The 18,637-nt window shown below is 45.1% G+C and overlaps 1 protein-coding gene across 2 annotated transcripts in view; it reads left to right on the plus strand.

Annotated features, from left to right (window-relative positions):
* The window catches only part of SDK1 (sidekick cell adhesion molecule 1), a 2,171,476-nt gene that overhangs the window by 2,091,306 nt on the left and 61,533 nt on the right, over positions 1–18,637 (plus strand). For both annotated transcript variants that reach the window (XM_078665001.1, XM_078665002.1), the window contains 2 exons: positions 433–594; positions 3,765–3,890. In XM_078665001.1, the coding sequence (XP_078521127.1) occupies positions 433–594; positions 3,765–3,890 (288 nt within the window). The remainder of the gene's footprint in view (positions 1–432; positions 595–3,764; positions 3,891–18,637) is intronic.

The following is an 18,637-nucleotide window of genomic DNA, read 5'->3' on the forward strand; positions in this document are numbered from 1 at the left end:
TCTGAGAGTCGCCGGCTTCCATTGATCTTGTCAGTGGCGCCCCGGGCGGCCGCTCTACAGAATGCCCTCTGAGCTCCAATATCCTGGCGAGCTGCAAGAGATGGGGTGATGAAGTGCAGCAGCACCGGCGTCTAGACAGAACACCTTTCCTGCCTCTCCCTGGCATCGTCCTTATTTCTTCCTGCTGTAATTAATCCCTAGGTGATTTCCCAGTTGTGCTGTGCGGTTTTTCCTTGTCAGTCCCCACTTATTATGCTTAAACTCTAATTAGACTGATCTGTGCTGAAAATTGGCTATTATCACTGCTGAGGTCCTCTGCTAATTGTAAGAGATGATTTCGAGATCACTCGGCTTTTCATTCTGCGGCTCCCTGCCAGAACCTCTCCTTACTTTATTTCTCTCCCCTGTCTTCCGGATGGATGCCTTCTCTAGGAGTGAGCAAGGTGGTGACAGTGGACATCAAAGGCAACTCCCAGCGTTGGCTGAAGGTCCGAGATCTCACCAAAGGCATGACCTACTGCTTCAGAGTACAAGCCAGGACCATCGGCTACGGGCCAGAGTTACAGGCTAACATCACAGCAGGACCAGTGGAAGGTAAGATGAACCTAGGCTCTGGGTCACTTGCAATGCATCATTTCAAAGACATAATGACTGTGAAGCTTAAGACTTGAAAGGCTGCAGAATGCATTGTCTGTCTCTGCACAAGGGAGTATCTGTATTTGTTCAGGATTTTATTTCTCTTGTATTACTTAGTATTACTGATTGCAAAACGAGACAATACCAGTAGAGAATGCCCCACATCCAACCACTCTATTTACCTAGGTCCCTCAGGGCTTTTAAAAAGCAAATCTATTCTGATTTAGTGAGTGCTTGAATTTCTGCAATGTTTGTAAAGTACCACCTTACTGATTGTTGGAAAAACCCAACTTCCATTTGTGCTGCCGGAAAGGAAAAGTTAAAAATGCTTTTTGTGCGAGGAACGTTATCGAATATCATCGCAATGTTAAGTCTGGGAGCATGGTAGAGGATTTTTTTAGCCCGTAAGCCATCCCTGATGAAAGAGACCTACTTAGAAGAAATCCAACCACCCATACATAACGTGCATACTTTTTGTCAAGTTCAGGTTGGGAACACTTTTAGTAAACACATTCATATGCAAATGGAAATCTCTCTTACCCATGACGGTAGCATTTCAGTTTTGTAATTATGCAAATCAGGACCCAGAGAATGTCTTATTCTTCTGCCCTTGGTTTCCAAAGCTGCAGCAGACTTGGCCTAAGCCCTTGTGCATTCTTCCTTGGGGTGAGACTCTTTCGAGCGGACCACAGGATATTGCACACAGACTTGGGACAGGCCACTGTGGGGTTATACGGTATCTCCATGCTCTATGGTTGATTAGGAAAAAGGTTGGTATGAAGTTTTAAAGTAAATTAGTGCTTGGATCTCCCCTTTTATTTCATTATGATATTCAGGATTGTGTCTGTTCTTGGAAGGTTTTGTCGGATGAAATTCATAATAAATTGATGTGTATAACTTTTTTAAAGTGTCTTACCATAGGGTAAGAGGGTGTATTTGATGCTATATTCGGTGGCATTTTATTGTATATTGAATTTCTTTTGATCTTCTTACAATGGTTTTTATTTGTTTATCTTATTTGTTTTATGGGCTGTGCCCGAAATAAACTATTTTGACTTGATAATCATTTTTACTGTATTCAAACTATGGTTTTGGCCCCTTTTAAGTTATCAGCCACTGAAGCTTCTTGTGGAGTCCCCAGGGCTCCCTGGTGAGTCCCACCCACTGTATTCAAGCTTTTTGTGGCTGCACTAGTAGACCTCATCTCATCACATCACCTCTGTTGAATGTGTTAGGCCAAATACACTCAACTGTCTCATAGACTGGATAGGAATGGTTCTGGGTGGCCTTCCCATGGTTTGGCATTCGTTTAATGACCAGACACCCTGGGCCTCTGCCCCTATAACATAATGAGGAATCTGGAGGTGGTATCCAATGTTGACATATCCTTCAAAATTCTGATTGCCAAGGTAACTGCTGCCTGCTTTTTCAAGATAACTCATTATCCAACTGTACAAGGAGTTGTGGGTGCACAACTAAACTATGCTAATTTGTCAATAGGGCCGAAGCTCAAATCTATCTCCCAACTGCAGTTGGTGAGGAACGCTGTTGCTAGAGTACTTCTCAAATTGCATTGTCATGCCTCTACTGCTGGTCATATACGTGCTTTACACTAGTTCCTCATTCATAAACGTATTTTATTTAAAAGCCTGTTTCTGTTCTAACACATTCCATGAGAGCAACCCTCTTATCATTAAACAAATCACCTAATAGTTCATGCCGCCTAGAACCTTACGCTTCTCAAGACCATGCTTCCTCAATGTACCCAAGATCAGAACATTCTGACAATGTACCAGAGCCTTCTATTAACAAGTAATCGCCGTCTGGAACCCCTTACCATTGGTTCATTTCCAAGTACCTAGAATTTAGGGACAAAATAAGGACCTTCTTGTTTAAATTCTGAGGAAGTGCCGTCAGGATATTTATAGTAAGCGTCAGTGTCAGAAATGCCTATTGGTATTTGAGCACTTCATAAATTATAAAAACTACTAATGAGGTGGTTTAGTTTGGCGGGTATCCTCCTTTCGACCTTCTTACCCTGTGGAAGACACTTGGCCCATTGATAACAGGACTCCAACCAAATGATTTAGAACAAACCTCTTGGCCACATCTTGCATCTTGACGGAGTCCTTTGACTCTAGGTTCAGATTTGTATATATGTATTGTATTTTTGTAGATAGATTATACATAGATAGATAGATAGATAGATAGATAGATAGATAGATAGATAGATAGATAGATAGATAGATAGATAGATAGATAGATAATGTGTTGCCATTTTTAGAGTATGGATCTAGATGGTGAGTAACGGAGCAATTTAGGTGACTTTATACTTTCGGGAACCATCTCAGTCATGCTTTCGGCAGCCTGAAATTTATGACTCCAGGTATGGGATGTGGAATTTAACAAGGTGCACGCCTTGTAAGTGACAATTATGATGATGGTGAATGTTCTCCTGGTTCAGATTGATCATGCACTTACAGCCAAAGGACTTGTCCTTGACTTGACCCAAAGTCATTTGCAGCTGTGAGATCATTTTCTCCCAGCCTCAGGCACATGTGTTCCTGTCAGACTGCAGTTGAGACCTTTCATTCAGCTGGATTAATTCAGAAGAAGTGTAGTACCATTCTTTACATAAAACCGTCTGCAACGGGTACATGTTCCCTTTGTTGTGGACTTTGCAAGTTAGCACTCTGGAAATAGCTTTTAGGACTTTGTTTTTGACTGTTATAATATGTTCTTCATTCAATTTTAATTAATGTTTAATAAGGAGTGGCTGAAAAACACTCATTGCCTAGGCCATTTTTCATCACTGAAAGTACCCCTGTCGTATTTTCAAACAAGAACGTCTACTGTGTATGCTAAGAGCCATATGAGTTAACCTTGAAAAGTGTAGCTTTCTCTTTTCAGATGTCTTCTCCTCTCTACCTGTGGATGAGGGGTGCTTGTTTTGTCAAGCTTTTTGTATGACAGATTTTAGGGAAAATGTGGGAGACAAACTCCATTCTTTTACCTGTTGTCCTACAAAGTGTTTTTTGTACTTCCACTGTAGACTTCCCAGTGTAGACTTAATTCCTTCGCCTTCTAATGCAAAAAATGCATCACTGGGCCTTGTGTTTCTCTTTCAGGAGCTCCAGGCTCACCCCGGGAAGTTTCGGTTACAAAATCGAGTTCTGGTCTGACTCTCCAGTGGTCTGAGGGAAGCTCAGGAAACAAGCCAACTATGGGCTATGTAATAGAGGCACGACCATCAGGTAAGCCGCTTGAAGAGATGAAATACTGTAACAGACAAGTATAAAAGACAGCTTTTTTTAACATGCTTTTTCCAGCTTACAGAAACTGCATTGTGTTGAGTGAACAGTCACAAATCATGGCCACATAAATAGAGTCATTCTAAAACAGAAGAATCTACAAACTTTGGTTGCTAAAACAGTTTTTTTGCAGTCCTTTAGAACCATACCAACCCTTCCATATAGACATTTTGAATATTGGTCTTTTAGCCTGACTGCTCTTGGTTTCATCCTATGGCTTCTTGAAGACAGAGCTCAGCAAAGGCTGTACAGAACATGGTCGATGGTTTGCAGAATGTGGATGAGAGTATGCTGAGTGTAGTAGAACCTGACTTGTTTTTACCACCAAAGCAAACACAAGGGGATGATGGACGGAGCACTGAAACTGTTCAGACACTTACCCCCAGTCACAGATCTGGGTTGAATCCATCATCATTCTTAAGCTCACTTCGCCACAGAAAGTGACATCACTGGATTTCCCATGATCCATCTGTACAGGAAGTGACATCACTCCTCTCATCTCCAAGGACCTACTATAGCTACTGCAGCATGGATGTGCAGTGTATGCATGCAGCGAGCGCGCCAAAGGCAAGCTCTTTTGCGTCTGTCTGCACCTGGACCACGCCCAGAGCAGGCACGCTGGTCCTCCCCCTGCCACCGCTAACATGCAGCAACCAACCACCCCCTCAACCCAAGCTGCTGGTGCAGACATTGCTGTGTCGCCACACAACACCAAGGGAATATTTTCCTGGGCTTCCTGCAAGTTTTCATGCACTAACCCACACCCAACAACGCACGAATAGTACCTAACATCCCACCTTTGACTCTCACATAGTCCTGCAACCACCCACATAACACTCCACACTCAGATGCATGCCCCTCAACACCCAATCACTAACCAAACACGACAAAGAGATCTGGGACCAGGTGCGCAACAATGACCCTGGCCTATGTTTTTCTCATGGAAAACTGGCTTAATCCTGCATCTGCACCTGACAGCCAAATCTATCCCCCCTGGCTACATGATTGTCTGGCAAAACAGATTTCAAAAGCCCATAGGTGGAATTGCCATCATCCACAAGAACACAATAAGCTACACCACATCCACGGACACGTCATGCTTCCACACTGTCGTTCAAGCTCCATGCCGCAGCCGCTCCACCCTAAGTGGCACTCTCATCTACAGCCACTGGTACGTGCACCAACTTCACCGGCACTATCAAGGACTGTGTTACACCACTCTCACCCTCGATGCTACCAATTAAATCCTACTCAAAGACCTGAACTTCCACCTGGAAGACTAAGCTGATCCCAGCTCAAGAGCACTGATTGAGGATCTTGGAAGCATGGGCCCTCGCCTGAGTGAAAGGAACTACCCACGTCACCAGACACCCCCTCGATCCTATTTAGATTGACTTAAGCAACATTCAAACCGATGAGCCCACACTAATTCCCTGGACAGACTACGCCATCGTCAACTTCAGCATCCCCGTCCCGTCCAATGCACACGCACCACTGACAAACCAGCCCGCCAAACCTTTGAACAGCATCACTGACAAAGGCTGGAACAGCGCTCTCAACAAGAATTTCAACAATTGGATCACCTCCTGCACCGACTTACTCACCCCCTCAAACACAATAATACAACAAGATCTAGACCCCAGGCCAGTTGGTACGTGGAGGAACTCAGGCTGATGAAACGCCACTACAAACAACTGGAGCACAAATGGAGAATGAGCCAGGACAATGCAGACAGGAGCACCTTCAAATCCTGAGACTCCACCACCAAATGTGCCGCTCTGGTGGGCCATTTCAATGCCAACACCAACAGAATCAAAGAAATCTTCGCCATTGTGAAAGTTTTCCCCTCACCATTGGTCGCCTCAAACTCACTCACTCTTCGCAGCACCTCTGTAACAATCTCTCAACAAAATCACTGCCATCTTAAGTCCTCAACCAGACCTGACAGACCTCGCCATACGTCTTCCAATTTTATCCAAAGAAACAATGCTAACCACAAGGCATGTCACCCCAGAAGAGACCACCACAACCATGAAGACCATTCACTCAGAGGACCTATCGGACTCTTGCTCCCACCATAGTTACTCCAGAGGACTGCAACCCTTCAGAGTCATTCTCACAGCCATTCTGAAGGCCTCCACCTTATCTGCAACTTTCCCAGATGCTTGCAAACATGCAGATGTCCTTGCATTGATGAAGAAACCCCTTGCAGACACTTCAGCGCTCACCAACTACAGACTACTACCTTTCCCAGCCAAGGTCTTCGAGAAAATCATTAAGAGACACCTCATCAAATAACAGTGACCACCCACTTCTCGACACCATTCAGTCTGGTGTCAGACCCAACCACATCACAGAAACTGCTCTTGCCACTGCCACAGATGACATTTGCATGATTCTGGACAGAGGAGACACAGCAGCCCTTATCCTCCTGGACCTCTCTGCAGCATTTGACACAGTGCCCTGCCCCATCCTCATCCAATGCTTACACGACTTCAGATTCCAAGGGCACACATTCTGATGGATCTTCTCCTTCCTTACTAGAAGGACCCACTCAGTCAGCCTGGCACTGTACACCTCGAACAGCCACAACGTCATATGCGGAGTTCTTCAAGGTTCCTCTCTGAGCCTGACCCTCTACAACGCATTCATGACTTCTCCAGCAAGCATCATCTGCTCTCACGATAGCAATGTCCTCTCCTACGCCAACGACATGCAACTCATTCTCTCCCTCATGGACAAGACGCCCAGTAGCTAGACCAAGTTCAACACATGCATGACTGAAATCACCCACTGGATAAAGACCAACTGTCTAAAGCTGAACACCGACAATCCTGAAATCATGATCTTCAGAAATAGCATACCACCGTGGAACTCCACCTAGTGGCCAATAGAGCTAGGACCAATACCCACCTGCACCCCAACCGCAAGAACCTAAGGATCATCATCGACAGCAAACTCAACATGTCCGCCCAAGTCAGTGCCGTCACCGACTCATGCTTCCATACTCTGAAGATGCTAAGAAAGATTTTCAAATGGCTCCCATTTAGCACCTGGAAAACCGTCATGCATGCCCTGGTCACGAGCAAACTGGACTACAGGAAAACCCCTATGCCGGGATCAACATAAGGCTCTAGACCATTCAGAACTCAGTGGCCAGATTCACTGTCAACCTTCCAAGCCACACACACATCACACCACACCTGAAGGAACTCTACTGACTCCCTATTCTCAAACTAGCACAATACATACTCCTTACCCACACTTACCAGGCACTGGTCCATCGTATCTTAACAATTGCATCTGGTTTCACAAACTTTCCAGTCACCTCCACTCTTCCGGACTCCTGCTTACACAAATCACCTGCTTTTGGAAAAACAGATCTGACTGTTGAGCCTTCACTTACATTGCTCCTAAAGTATTGAACGACTTGCCGCTACACATAAGAGCTTCGTTCTCACTTCCTGAACTCTGCAAGATGCTGAAGAACTAATTTTTGGAGTAGTCTCACTGTGCCCTAGGTCTGCCTAGACTTGCACCTGGTCAGCACCAGGATACTCTTCCGGGTGATAGTGTACTGCACAAATAAACATAACATACATAGAAGGCGATCAGAATATGGATGATGGCCCCGTGAGCCCAATGGGTGTTGCACGCCTGCCGCATGCGTAGATTGCTGTTTGACATCTGTGGAATATGGATTGTACTGTGCAGAGTACGACTCAGACCTCTCCCAAGTGTGTGCATATCATGTAGGAGTATGTTTTGGGACTGTGGATCCAGGATGTGTCTGTGGACAACAGTGTGCGGAGGGTAGGCAGAACGTGCCAGAGGGTGTGGAATGCAAGGTTTACGGTGTGCAGAATCAGAGTCACACTTGCAAAATTTGGTTGATAGCAGAGTGGTCGGATCTGAAGGTTATGACGGAAGTTGTGCAGCACTTGTTTAGTGATGTGCAGAGAGTGCCTAAAGGAGTGCAGGTATTTCAGAAGGTGTTTAGCGTGTGTTGAGGTACACAGGTCTGCACATCATGGCTGATGGCTAGCAGAGCTTGGCTGGGGTTCAACAGAGCCTGGCCAAGTGGGTATTAATGTTGGGACATTAAGTATACGCAGCATGGAAGGTAAATATACGGTTGTTCGAAGTAAGAGAAGGGAGTTTGTAGCTGAAGGTATGGAGAGCAGACTTGATGCTAACAGTGTGCAACTGAGCATGTGCAAAGAATGGGCTGGGGGGATCAATTGTGTTGGAGAGACGCAGTTTGCGAATAACTGTATACAGAGTATGGGTCTCGATATTGTAGCGCATATGCAGCTCGTTGCTGAGTGTGTGCAGATCATGACTCTGGGTCTGCTTAGTGTGACTTAGAGTATAGAAAAGTGGCTGAGTGTGAGTAGGGCATTGCCAAGGGTGTGAAGAGTGTTGCAGACAGTCCGTAGAGCGTGGTTGAGGAAGTGCAGTGTAAGCAAGGGTTTGAAGAGTGGACTGAGGTTTGGCAAAGGTTGGAGGCAGTCTCACAGTGCAACTGGGGGTCCATTGCTTGGCTGGAGGTGAGCGGGGCATGGATTTGGGAATGCAGAGCTTGTTTAGGGGTTTGGAGAGCCTGACAGGGGGATTGCAAAACCTGGCTGAGATTGTGCAGAGCCTACTACGGATGTGCTGATCCAGTCTGCCGCTGGAAAGGGCACAACTGAGGGTCTGTACAGTATTGATGACACCAGGCAGAGTGTAGATTCGAAGGGAGGTTGTGGCTGAGGTTGAGCCAAGCATACTAGTACATGTGCACACCATGACTGGGGGTGTGCACACTGTGGCTGAGGGTGTGCAGTATGGGGTGTTAGTCTGCAGCATGAGAGTTTTGGTGCATTGTGGACCTTGAGCAGTGCATAAACCAGTCTGAGCAACGTACGGCCGAGGTCATGTGAGCCATGGGTGTGGAGTGTCACGAAATGTGGGCAGCTGCGTATATCCCTGGCCTAGGAGACTCCTAGGGGATGCCGGCGCGGACCATGTTTGTCACAGAATGTGGAACGGCTTGGCTGAGTGAACAAAGTAAGAATGATAGGCTGCCTTGTTACTTTCATTAAAACTTTGGATTGTCTTGGTGAAAAGAGATCCCGCCTCTGTAACATATTTCCTGTTGCCTAATGTGGGAGCTGGTGATGCAGCCCCTGGAGTGAAGGTGAAAGGAGCTTGGTTGTTCACTAGTGATCATTGAATTTCTAACACCGAATGTTGTCAGCTGTGATAAAGAATACATATTCATTGCACACTGCAAGCAACCAAAACCAGCTTTAGTTCGGGCAAGGATCTCGCATGAACCATACCTCTTCCCTGTCACCAGCCCTGGCACACAGGTAGCACTTCATCATGACCAGTAACATTAGACTCAGTGATTCGCCCACTCGTGACCACCTACCCACGGCATGGGGCTACCCATAACGAGCTGCGATAGCCAGTGTCTAACCCAGGGTGGTGTGGAGTGCAAAAAAACGATGGATTTAGGCCCAGATCCTTGTACTGGGGTGAATGTATGACATTGTTCTACATTCTGTCCATCAACTGTGTTTTTTGCAATTTTCACCCCGAGTGGGCTGGGTATGCTCAGACGTGAGTCCCAGTCTCTCCACACCACTGGAGTCTAGCTATCCAGGCTGAATGAAGGCTGATAGCCAGAAACCGGTCCTTGGATGCTTGATTCCGGTCTGGGAAAGACATGGCTTGGTAGTTCGGACTGGACTGTTCCCATGAGGCACAGGGTCAGAGCTGATTTGCATATAGCCAGTGTCTAACCCAGGGTGGTGTGGAGTGCAAAAAAACGATGGATTTAGGCACAGATCCTTGTACTGGGGTGAATGTATGACATTGTTCTACATTCTGTCCATCAACTGTGTTTTTTGCAACTGGCACACAGGTAGCACTTCATCATGACCAGTAACATTAGACTCAGTGATTCGCCCACTCGTGACCACCTACCCACGGCATGGGGCTACCCATAACGAGCTGCGAAGCCTGTGGCTCGCCCATGAAGGACCCCTGCTGCTTGGACTCCTCTTGAGATAACTGATGATTAGTGATTACAGCAGCGTGGGCTCACCAATCTATAGAAAAATAGAAAATGGATCCGGGTTTCAAGTGATGGTCTGCCTCAGTTTTTGTTACCACACAGCTTGCTCATTACAGTATTTTCCATTCTTCATATGAGACTACGGGGCTTGTGCTTTCCGTGGAGGAGAGATGGAGACAGTTAAGTCTCTTTGCTTTGGGACTGAGAATAACCCCATCCTAATCATCGAGCAAAATGCTTTTTTGTCGTCAATATTTAAACCCCCTGGCAGTACCTTCGGGTTTGGAATAGCTGCTGTCGCCTATTAAAAGCCTCATTACACAAAACGTTCATCGCTGCATAATCTAATTCTTTCCACTTCTATTGCTCCAGCAGGACTCTCTGCAGGCAGGGGTGCCTTCGGTGCAAAGCTGTGACTTTCTCTTCACAGGCAGCCTCTTGTTTGAAAGTAGAATGCAGGGGCAGGAGAAAGGCGGCTTGGCACACAAAGCGTGTGGCGCCAAAACTGTGGAATCAGCTTCCCACTGACTTAAGAACTCGCCTTCTCTCCTGACTCCCACAAAAGCCCTGAAAATGCTTCTTTTTTGCTTAGTTGAACTCCTCATAGCCGCCATCTTGGCGGGTGCCTAGTTTGCATTGTGTGTTATAATGTTTATATATGCGATTCAATTTTTTGTTCAGCTGTGTGAGTGTCTGAACCATCGTCAGGTTTCAAAGCTGAGCATAACTACAGGCAAGTGATTCTTTCCTCCCTTCCTCTTATCAGACTCCAAAAGTTTCACTTACATGATTTGGACTGGTTAATGTAAAGGAACATCCCATAGCCGGTGCGTGGGTATTTGGCATCAAGGCTGATGTTACCCTTTGCTGCTCCCTCCACTGACACCCTTTTTGAAGCTTCGAAGGGCAATATGTACTCACCACAGGTCCCGTTGCAGATGGGACCCCAGCGGCTTATTTCCTACAACAGATCTTCTAAACATAAAACACATGGATGAAACGTGTATGGTAGAAAACACTAAAGACAACTGCTACAATAACAAAAATATTTTTTATTAATAATATTTTACAGCCCAACTACAAAGCATTGCAGAACTTAGTAGGTCGACTTGAAATTTCATGATATAGCTATCCAAAGAGGGCTTGCAGTGTACTGCCACGTTCCGCAATGGAGTACAGATTCTCACTGTTACGGAACGGTGCAGTACGCCACTAACTCACCTTTTTCGGTCTGGATTTTGACAGCATAGTGGCATGCAGACCCACTGCTTTGGGTCTGCCTGTTTTAACCATTGGTTTTATTCTATCAGCCTCTTTCAGCACCCATTGCTTGAGAAATTGTTTCTGACGTCCTGGCTTAGCCCAGTGAAGTAGTGATATGCCACCTAATGTTATTGACTGCTTTAATTAATCATTTCACATTCAAACCAGTGCTTCCATTGATCTGCATCAGGAACTACTTTACAACTACATCCCTCTCTGTCTGATCCTCCTGGATCCGTGGCACATTACTCGGCCTAATATGCTTAATCTGCATATGTTAGAAAAATAAGCCCAGACCTATTGGCTTTGCCAGTGCTTGTTACCACTGTCATGCCCTACAACAGGAGGAGAGAAACTCTCCTAGTAAGAGAAGAGAGAATGGTGATTGGACTGGTAGGTAGAGGGAGCGCATAGGCCCACCCTCCCCCTAATTTAAGTCATCAGAGAGCAAAAGGTCATGCGTTACAAATGGCATTCTCCTAAATAATGTTCTTTATGCCGAGTTTATGTATTTATCATTGCTTCCTTCTTCATAACACAAAGATAAGCTCTAGAAAGTTGTCTAGAATTGCTGTGCCAATTACAATTGCAGCTACGGTTTTAATCCCTGTGCTAGGATTCCTTCCACAGTGTCACAGTAATAAGTGCCGGCAGCCCAAACATAATCTAGCTGCATAGATAACATCATTCGATTCTCATAGGAACAACTGAAAGAACACCTTATTATAATTAGCTTAGGCTGCAGACTTATACAACAATCCATAACATGCCTAATCCTTAGACCTGTTTTGTCCTCATAAGATTTTGGATTTCTTCACGACTCGAATGAAATATACAGTAACTATACATGTATACTTTAACTGCATCCACCTTTCTGCAGTGAGTTCTGTCACAGTTAGCATGTCATACTACAGGAGAAACAGGTATCTTATAGCCTCAACATTGTAAGTGAGGGGCAGTTCATGAGACATAAAGTGCATACATGTTCCTTTCATAAATGCTGCAACACATTATTCAAAATGCGTCACTTTTATCATTTAAAAAAGAATGATTGTACTATGAACATCAATATGGCATCATATTATATGTTTATTGACATCCCAAGGTGCTCCAATCCATGTGCTGCCTGACAGATACTGAATGTGGGTGTCACGTAGATTACGTTAAACAAAAGCACTTGGAACCCGGGCGAGCAAACGGTCACATGCCAAGTATGATTGGTTGACTCCTAAGGACACTAAGGTCTGTTGTACCGTACAAATGGCCTTAGGAAATGGTTTATTTTAAAGCAAAAAAAGCTAAAAGTCAAACAAAAAGTAGCTAACTTAACTTATCGTCTTCTTAGTAGGAGACTTTATATATTTGGCTCATGTACATTACCCACCTGTTTCCTAACCAAATGTCTGCCTTTTGATAACATCTGACTTACTAATTAATGTTACGGCTTCGTATGACCCTCAAAAGCCTGAAATGCAATACATTCTCAAGCATTAAAGTACCATTGACCAACTTATGTTCGTAGTCTCATCTTCCCAAATTATAAAGGTTGGGTTAATACATATAAATTCTAATTATGTCTCCCAAAGTGAGTAGTGCTAGTATCCTATACAGGGCACGGGTCGGGGGTGCATCCGAGTGGACGGCGTCTTCCCACTTCTTTCACAGGGTGAACACCGTCCACCTTGCCAAGAATTTGTGCCCCACTGAATAATGTGCTGAACTCCTCCAACACTTTCAGCAGCACCTGCATGTTGTCTGCTTTCCTTCTGCAACAAACAACATAGTGCAGGCGCGGAAGAGGCTTTCTTATTAAGACTGCTGGGCCCATAACAAAGGCCGAAATTGAGGGTTCATCAGGCCTCCTTTTGTTCGAGTCTCTTGGCTGGGAGCAGTCAGGAGCCTCACACCTGATGCAAATGAAGTGGAGGGGAAACAAAGGCTCACACCTTGTTAGTACTTCACACATACTTAAAAAGGCAGATTTTCACTGTGTTCAGTCCCTGTTTAGGAGCTATGCATGCACTGTAAGAATATTCGATGTGTTGGTCTTTCCCTGTATTTACACGAAGCAAATTGCATTCATATAGAGCTTACTTCCCTTGAGGAGGTGTTGAAATAGTTTAAGTACCACTATTTTTTCTTGTATAGCCCTAGTCATTCCAATGCAGGGTGTCTAGAGCGCTTTACATCAACACGTGCATATTACGTGTACAATAAATTATATGTTTGTAAATGAATGTACAGGATGCGTTACATAAATCCGGGGATTGCAAGGTGTAGAAGTCACATATCATCTTCCATAGCTCACTGTGCTATTATCCTCGCAATGCGCTCAAACGTACACATGATAGACCTGCTAAACATATATGTTAGGGCTTTAGATCTGATGTCACTTCTTGTGATGCCACTTCTGGTAAAGTCGTGGCTTGTGATGCCACTTTCTATGATGTCAATTCCTGTGATGTTGTGCGCTGTGATGTTGTGCGCTATGATGTGCGCCGTGATGTCATGCCTCGTGATGTTGTGCGCCGTGATGTCACGCACTGTGAAGTCACTTGCATACTGGACTTATTGATCCTTTTGAAACCTTCGCGAACTCCTGCTTTTCATGTTAAAATGTATCCAACTAAGTAGTGCTTGTATTGTATCTGGAATAACACCTGTTCTCGACAAACAATCACGTACTATCTGCTATTTTACTTTGCATACTTGCATAAAGTATGGTCATTGCATATATATATGTGCTCATAAATTAAAGTTGTATGGGTTGTAATCAAAAATCATAATGCGTATATGCTCATGCCGATAGGGTTCATAATCTGCCCTATTACTCCTCTTGTATGTTCTGCTTGAAAAAGGCCTCTGTGAACATTATCAATGGCCAAACCACGTGAAAAAGTTATCAACTGTGACAGTCTCTGTAATCACCACCTAAATCAGCCCGCCAGAGGCACAGGTCATGATGGGAAATTTTGGGGAGGGAGGCATATCTCGCATATACTGTACCCTCACAAATAATGGCCCCACATCACTGGACTCGCTCAAACTTCGCTGGGAAGGTTGGTTGGGCCCCCTTGAGGATGAGGACTGGCGAGACGCCCTTTTGGCCCCCAAGACCGTCACTGCTTCTGCCAGACTCCAACTCAGTCAGATCTACTACCTCCATACTGCATTCCTTACCCCGGAGCGACTGCATAGAACAGGGCTGCGTACCTTGTCCGAGTGCACACGTTGCAGGCACCAACCAGCAGACTTCTACCATATTATCTGGTCTTGTCCCTGCCTCATAAAATATGGGGAAAAGATAGAATCCAAACTCACACACATTCTGGGCTGGCATGTACCTGACGACCCCATGCGCCTTGGGCGTCATGGATGGTCTAAACGGGTCCCCATAAGATAAATTATTCCTGGAGATGGCAATCATGGTGGCCAAACGCAATATTGCCATGGCCTGGACGCAACCTGACCCCCACCCCCCAATAGCTAAATGGCACCGAGTAGTGGACTGGTGTGCCGCTCAAGAGAAGCCCTTGTTCGAAGCCAGAGGCTGCCCTGCCAAGTACCAGAAAGTATGGGGTAAGTGGACGGACCAACTGGGTTAGTTGGGGGATGGGGATAACTTCTTACTCCTGACAGACTGCCTGTTTTTACTATGTAATTACTCGATCGCTGTGCATACTATATAACTTTGCTACCGACATCCTCACAATGCATCAAAGCTAAAATGTCATCTTATGTATGTGAAATGCGTACCTCGTAACTTCACCAAGAACTGGAGCCACCATGTTTGAGGTGTCCCAAGTATGGTGTCGGTACTCTCAAGGGTCTTGAGTAGCCATACCGCTTACCACGAAAAATGAAGAGCTGCAAGTGTCCTTAGACATCCATCATCGCGGGCAGCACTATACTGCTCTTTAATCTTATGTCTAGTTATAGCATACTATCGGACTCGTACTGGTCCCTGACAGTCCCACGCTTACCTACATGCGAGAATAGTGGTGTTCCCACCACTAGAAGTTAATTTATTCCAGAGGCTAGCAGTTTAACACCTCACATTTAGTCTGGCAATAACAGACCCAAATAAACTCAGTTTTAATTTGAAATCGATACCTAGGCACGATCTATATTGTTCTGTAACTTACATTATTGATGATATTAATTATTCGAAGAAGAGCGAAGTATAAACACACAATTCCAGGTTAAAGTTGAACTTTACTGGCGTTTGTTCATCCCGAATTTATTATGGGAATCTCCAGCCATAGGTAAGATTAGAAAGAGTGATTGTTCGTGTGCCTTTGCAAGACATGCCATAATGCTCTTAAGGTTTTTATCAGACATGCAAGGGAAGAGAATACAAGTTGCTGGCTAATTTACATGAATGTCGATCACCGTTCAAACATATCATTTACTGAAATGAAGCTAAGAATGCTTTAGAGTGCGAAAATGCTAGAGCACACTCTCGATCATTGAAATGCACTCAGGCGCCATCTTGAAAAAGGAAACACTGTAATGAAACCTAAACCCAAATGAAAAGTGCCAGGTGAGGACGCCGTGCACCTGACTGTGCTAGGGGCCCTCTGAGTTGACTGGAGTGATGGTAATGAACTGCCCTTTGCTGGAGACAGCAGCGTGATTAAGCAGGCTTGGCATGTGCGGGATTTGAAGCTCACATGGGCTGCTGCCTGACTTAAATGATTTTGTCTCCGGTGTTTGCACAGGAGAGATGTAATCAAGTGTAGGCTAGAGTGGAATGCAGAAGATGCGGGTGAGTGTGTCATGTGTTACTACGCCTTTCGGGGGTGTTTATTTATTCTTGAAAATGTAAGGATGCTGCGTGGATAAGGAGCAAAGGACTGGCGACTCGGACGGGCATGTCCGCATCCTGACAGGCACCCCAAGCACAAAGAAGCAAAATAGCTGACTGCCGCCGTCTTCCCTTCGGCCCTGTTTGTCACCTCAAAGGCTCTCGATATTTTAGTTTCAAAACTACCGTGGGCATTATCACCTAGTTCATTAAACAAGGCTGCAGTCTTGGTTTTGAAACAAAAATGGCATCAAGAAACTGGTTAAGAATACGTAATTGATGTGTTTCCAGCCTGAAGGCCTTCCGTTGTTTGTTAGTGCTCTGTGTCATTTCTAGTAGGAATCTCAGTTTGTGACTGATAGTTCCATTCAGCAGGGCGACCCTGGTTAATTGCCCGTGAAATCAAGCTTTTGGTTGGTGCAGCTACTGTTATAATACCTGTTGTGCCAATTGCTGTTCAGAGCGGAGAGAAATAAATTGTGTGGCTGAGCCTTGCGCGGTGTGCGCGGAGCGAGCGGCGGGCATTGTCGCCGGTGCTTATTAGAACGCGACGTCCCCTTGCACCGGTTGGCTCTCTGATGAGCAGCATGAGATGTTGAGTCAAGGTCAGCTTACCGAATGAACCAGAACCGAGACCGCTCCCATAACTGCAGATGAATACTTTGTGGCACATACTGGGGGTGGTATGGCTTGTACGCGTCTGGACATAGCAGGGGAACGTTTCATCCACCATCATTGAACACAGTATGGTGGGGATCATGGGATGTTTACAGAGCAATCTAAGACCAAGAATGAAATGCAAGCAGCACATTGATTACTGCAACTCTTCTTGTACAAAGCAACACTGAGTTGTTTGTATTCGCTGATACAAGGCCAATACAAAAACAGAATTCAGTATTGCCGCTGAGCGTCCATGACTCACTCTCACCATGATTACATGAAGATCAGGTTCTCATTGGCATTGTGATCTCCTTCTGTATTTTTATGAAAGAGGACTGTAGGGCAACTGAATATTTAATTATCAGCACGTGGCTGCTCACTATGTATTCCGAGGCCCATTACGATGGGACCCCCTCATGAGTCGGTGCCTGGACGAGCCCATCGAGATGAACTTTGACACAGGAAGTCCAACATATAATGGACATTATATCTGCAAATAGGGCAGTACCTGGGCGTGAGACTGATTATGGAGATAGAGAGTAATTTGTAACAAGATGCTCAGAGGACTTTATGTTACACCCTTTTTTACCCCCGAACAACACCATTGAACTCTGCTTCAGAGCGCTACAGTATCTTCACTCTTTAATAGCCATTTGCTGCCACTGGATCAAGGCATTCGGGGCAGATTACCAATACTCAAAGGATCAAAGGCAGAGCTCTTACAGTCAACAGTAGGAGCCTCCCTCCCTAGTCCCTTTGCATGGAAAGAACTGCTAAGACCTATGCCAAAGTTACTTGATTTTGCTTTGATCAGTCTATGAAGTATGTTCTTGGCCAGCATCAAATTCTAGTTACATCTCTTGATGCTACTACGTAAAAGTTAACCTGGCCTAGAACATACTTGTTATTTCTTAACATACCGTAGTGGACAACACTGGGTAGAGTGTTTAGTTTCATCAAGACTGCATTGTGCAAATGCATAGGCAGCAGAGGGCTCAAGCCATGCTTCCAGGGCTATTTTCAGGCCCATACCACCGTTACTTTGTCCAGACTGCACCGGTTACTGCCTACTCAACAGATTATTTCAAAGGTATTGTGCCTGGCCTTTTGAACATTATGGAATAGCGACCCTTGTTATCTAGAATAGACATTCATGAAACCAAACAAGATAGGACCCTTAGGTCAAGCAACTGCAAATGACTGTTGTACCCAAAATGCAGACAGCTGTTTATGACGGTTTGGTCATTAACAGTACACGGGTCAAAATTCTGGAATGACCATCACCTGCATTGCCAGTAATGGAGGATCCCCTTCAGGTTTGAGTTGGTAAAAAAAAAAGTGCCGGGACCCTCATCAGGACCAGCTTGCACCAGACATTGCCCCTGCCAGTGCTGCTAGTGACGGTACAACACAATTACTAATCATCACACTCGAACAAGTGTGACAATTCAGCCTATTCCAGGCCCAAGAGCTATAAGAATGGTTTGGGTGGCAGGCAATAGTAATTTTTAATGTATTGAATGAATAAGCAACTATTGTTGTGCTCATCTCTAAATTAGACATAACAGCATCACCATGTGGCAGACAATCCACACAATCCAGTCCTGACAATCCAGTGTCGGTGCTGAGCACCAGAAACTACCAGCTCAAGTTAAGCTCTGATCCCCTTACATTTAGAAAGTTAATCAAGACTACTGATGCATCGACTAAAATTGAAGATTACTGGTGTGCCCTGTCCCCTACTGTACAGTCAACAAATCCGTATAAGCTAACAGGATGTCAGTGTATATGAGCCTGTAGATAGGTTGTGAACAAGAACACTCACAGCGGGAGTTGTTCCTGGCATACAAAGTCAGAATATGCAATGCTCGAATGAACATGGGCTTTAAAAGC

This window comes from Lissotriton helveticus, chromosome 10 (genome assembly GCF_964261635.1).
Source record: "Lissotriton helveticus chromosome 10, aLisHel1.1, whole genome shotgun sequence".
Classification (NCBI taxonomy): domain Eukaryota; kingdom Metazoa; phylum Chordata; class Amphibia; order Caudata; family Salamandridae; genus Lissotriton; species Lissotriton helveticus.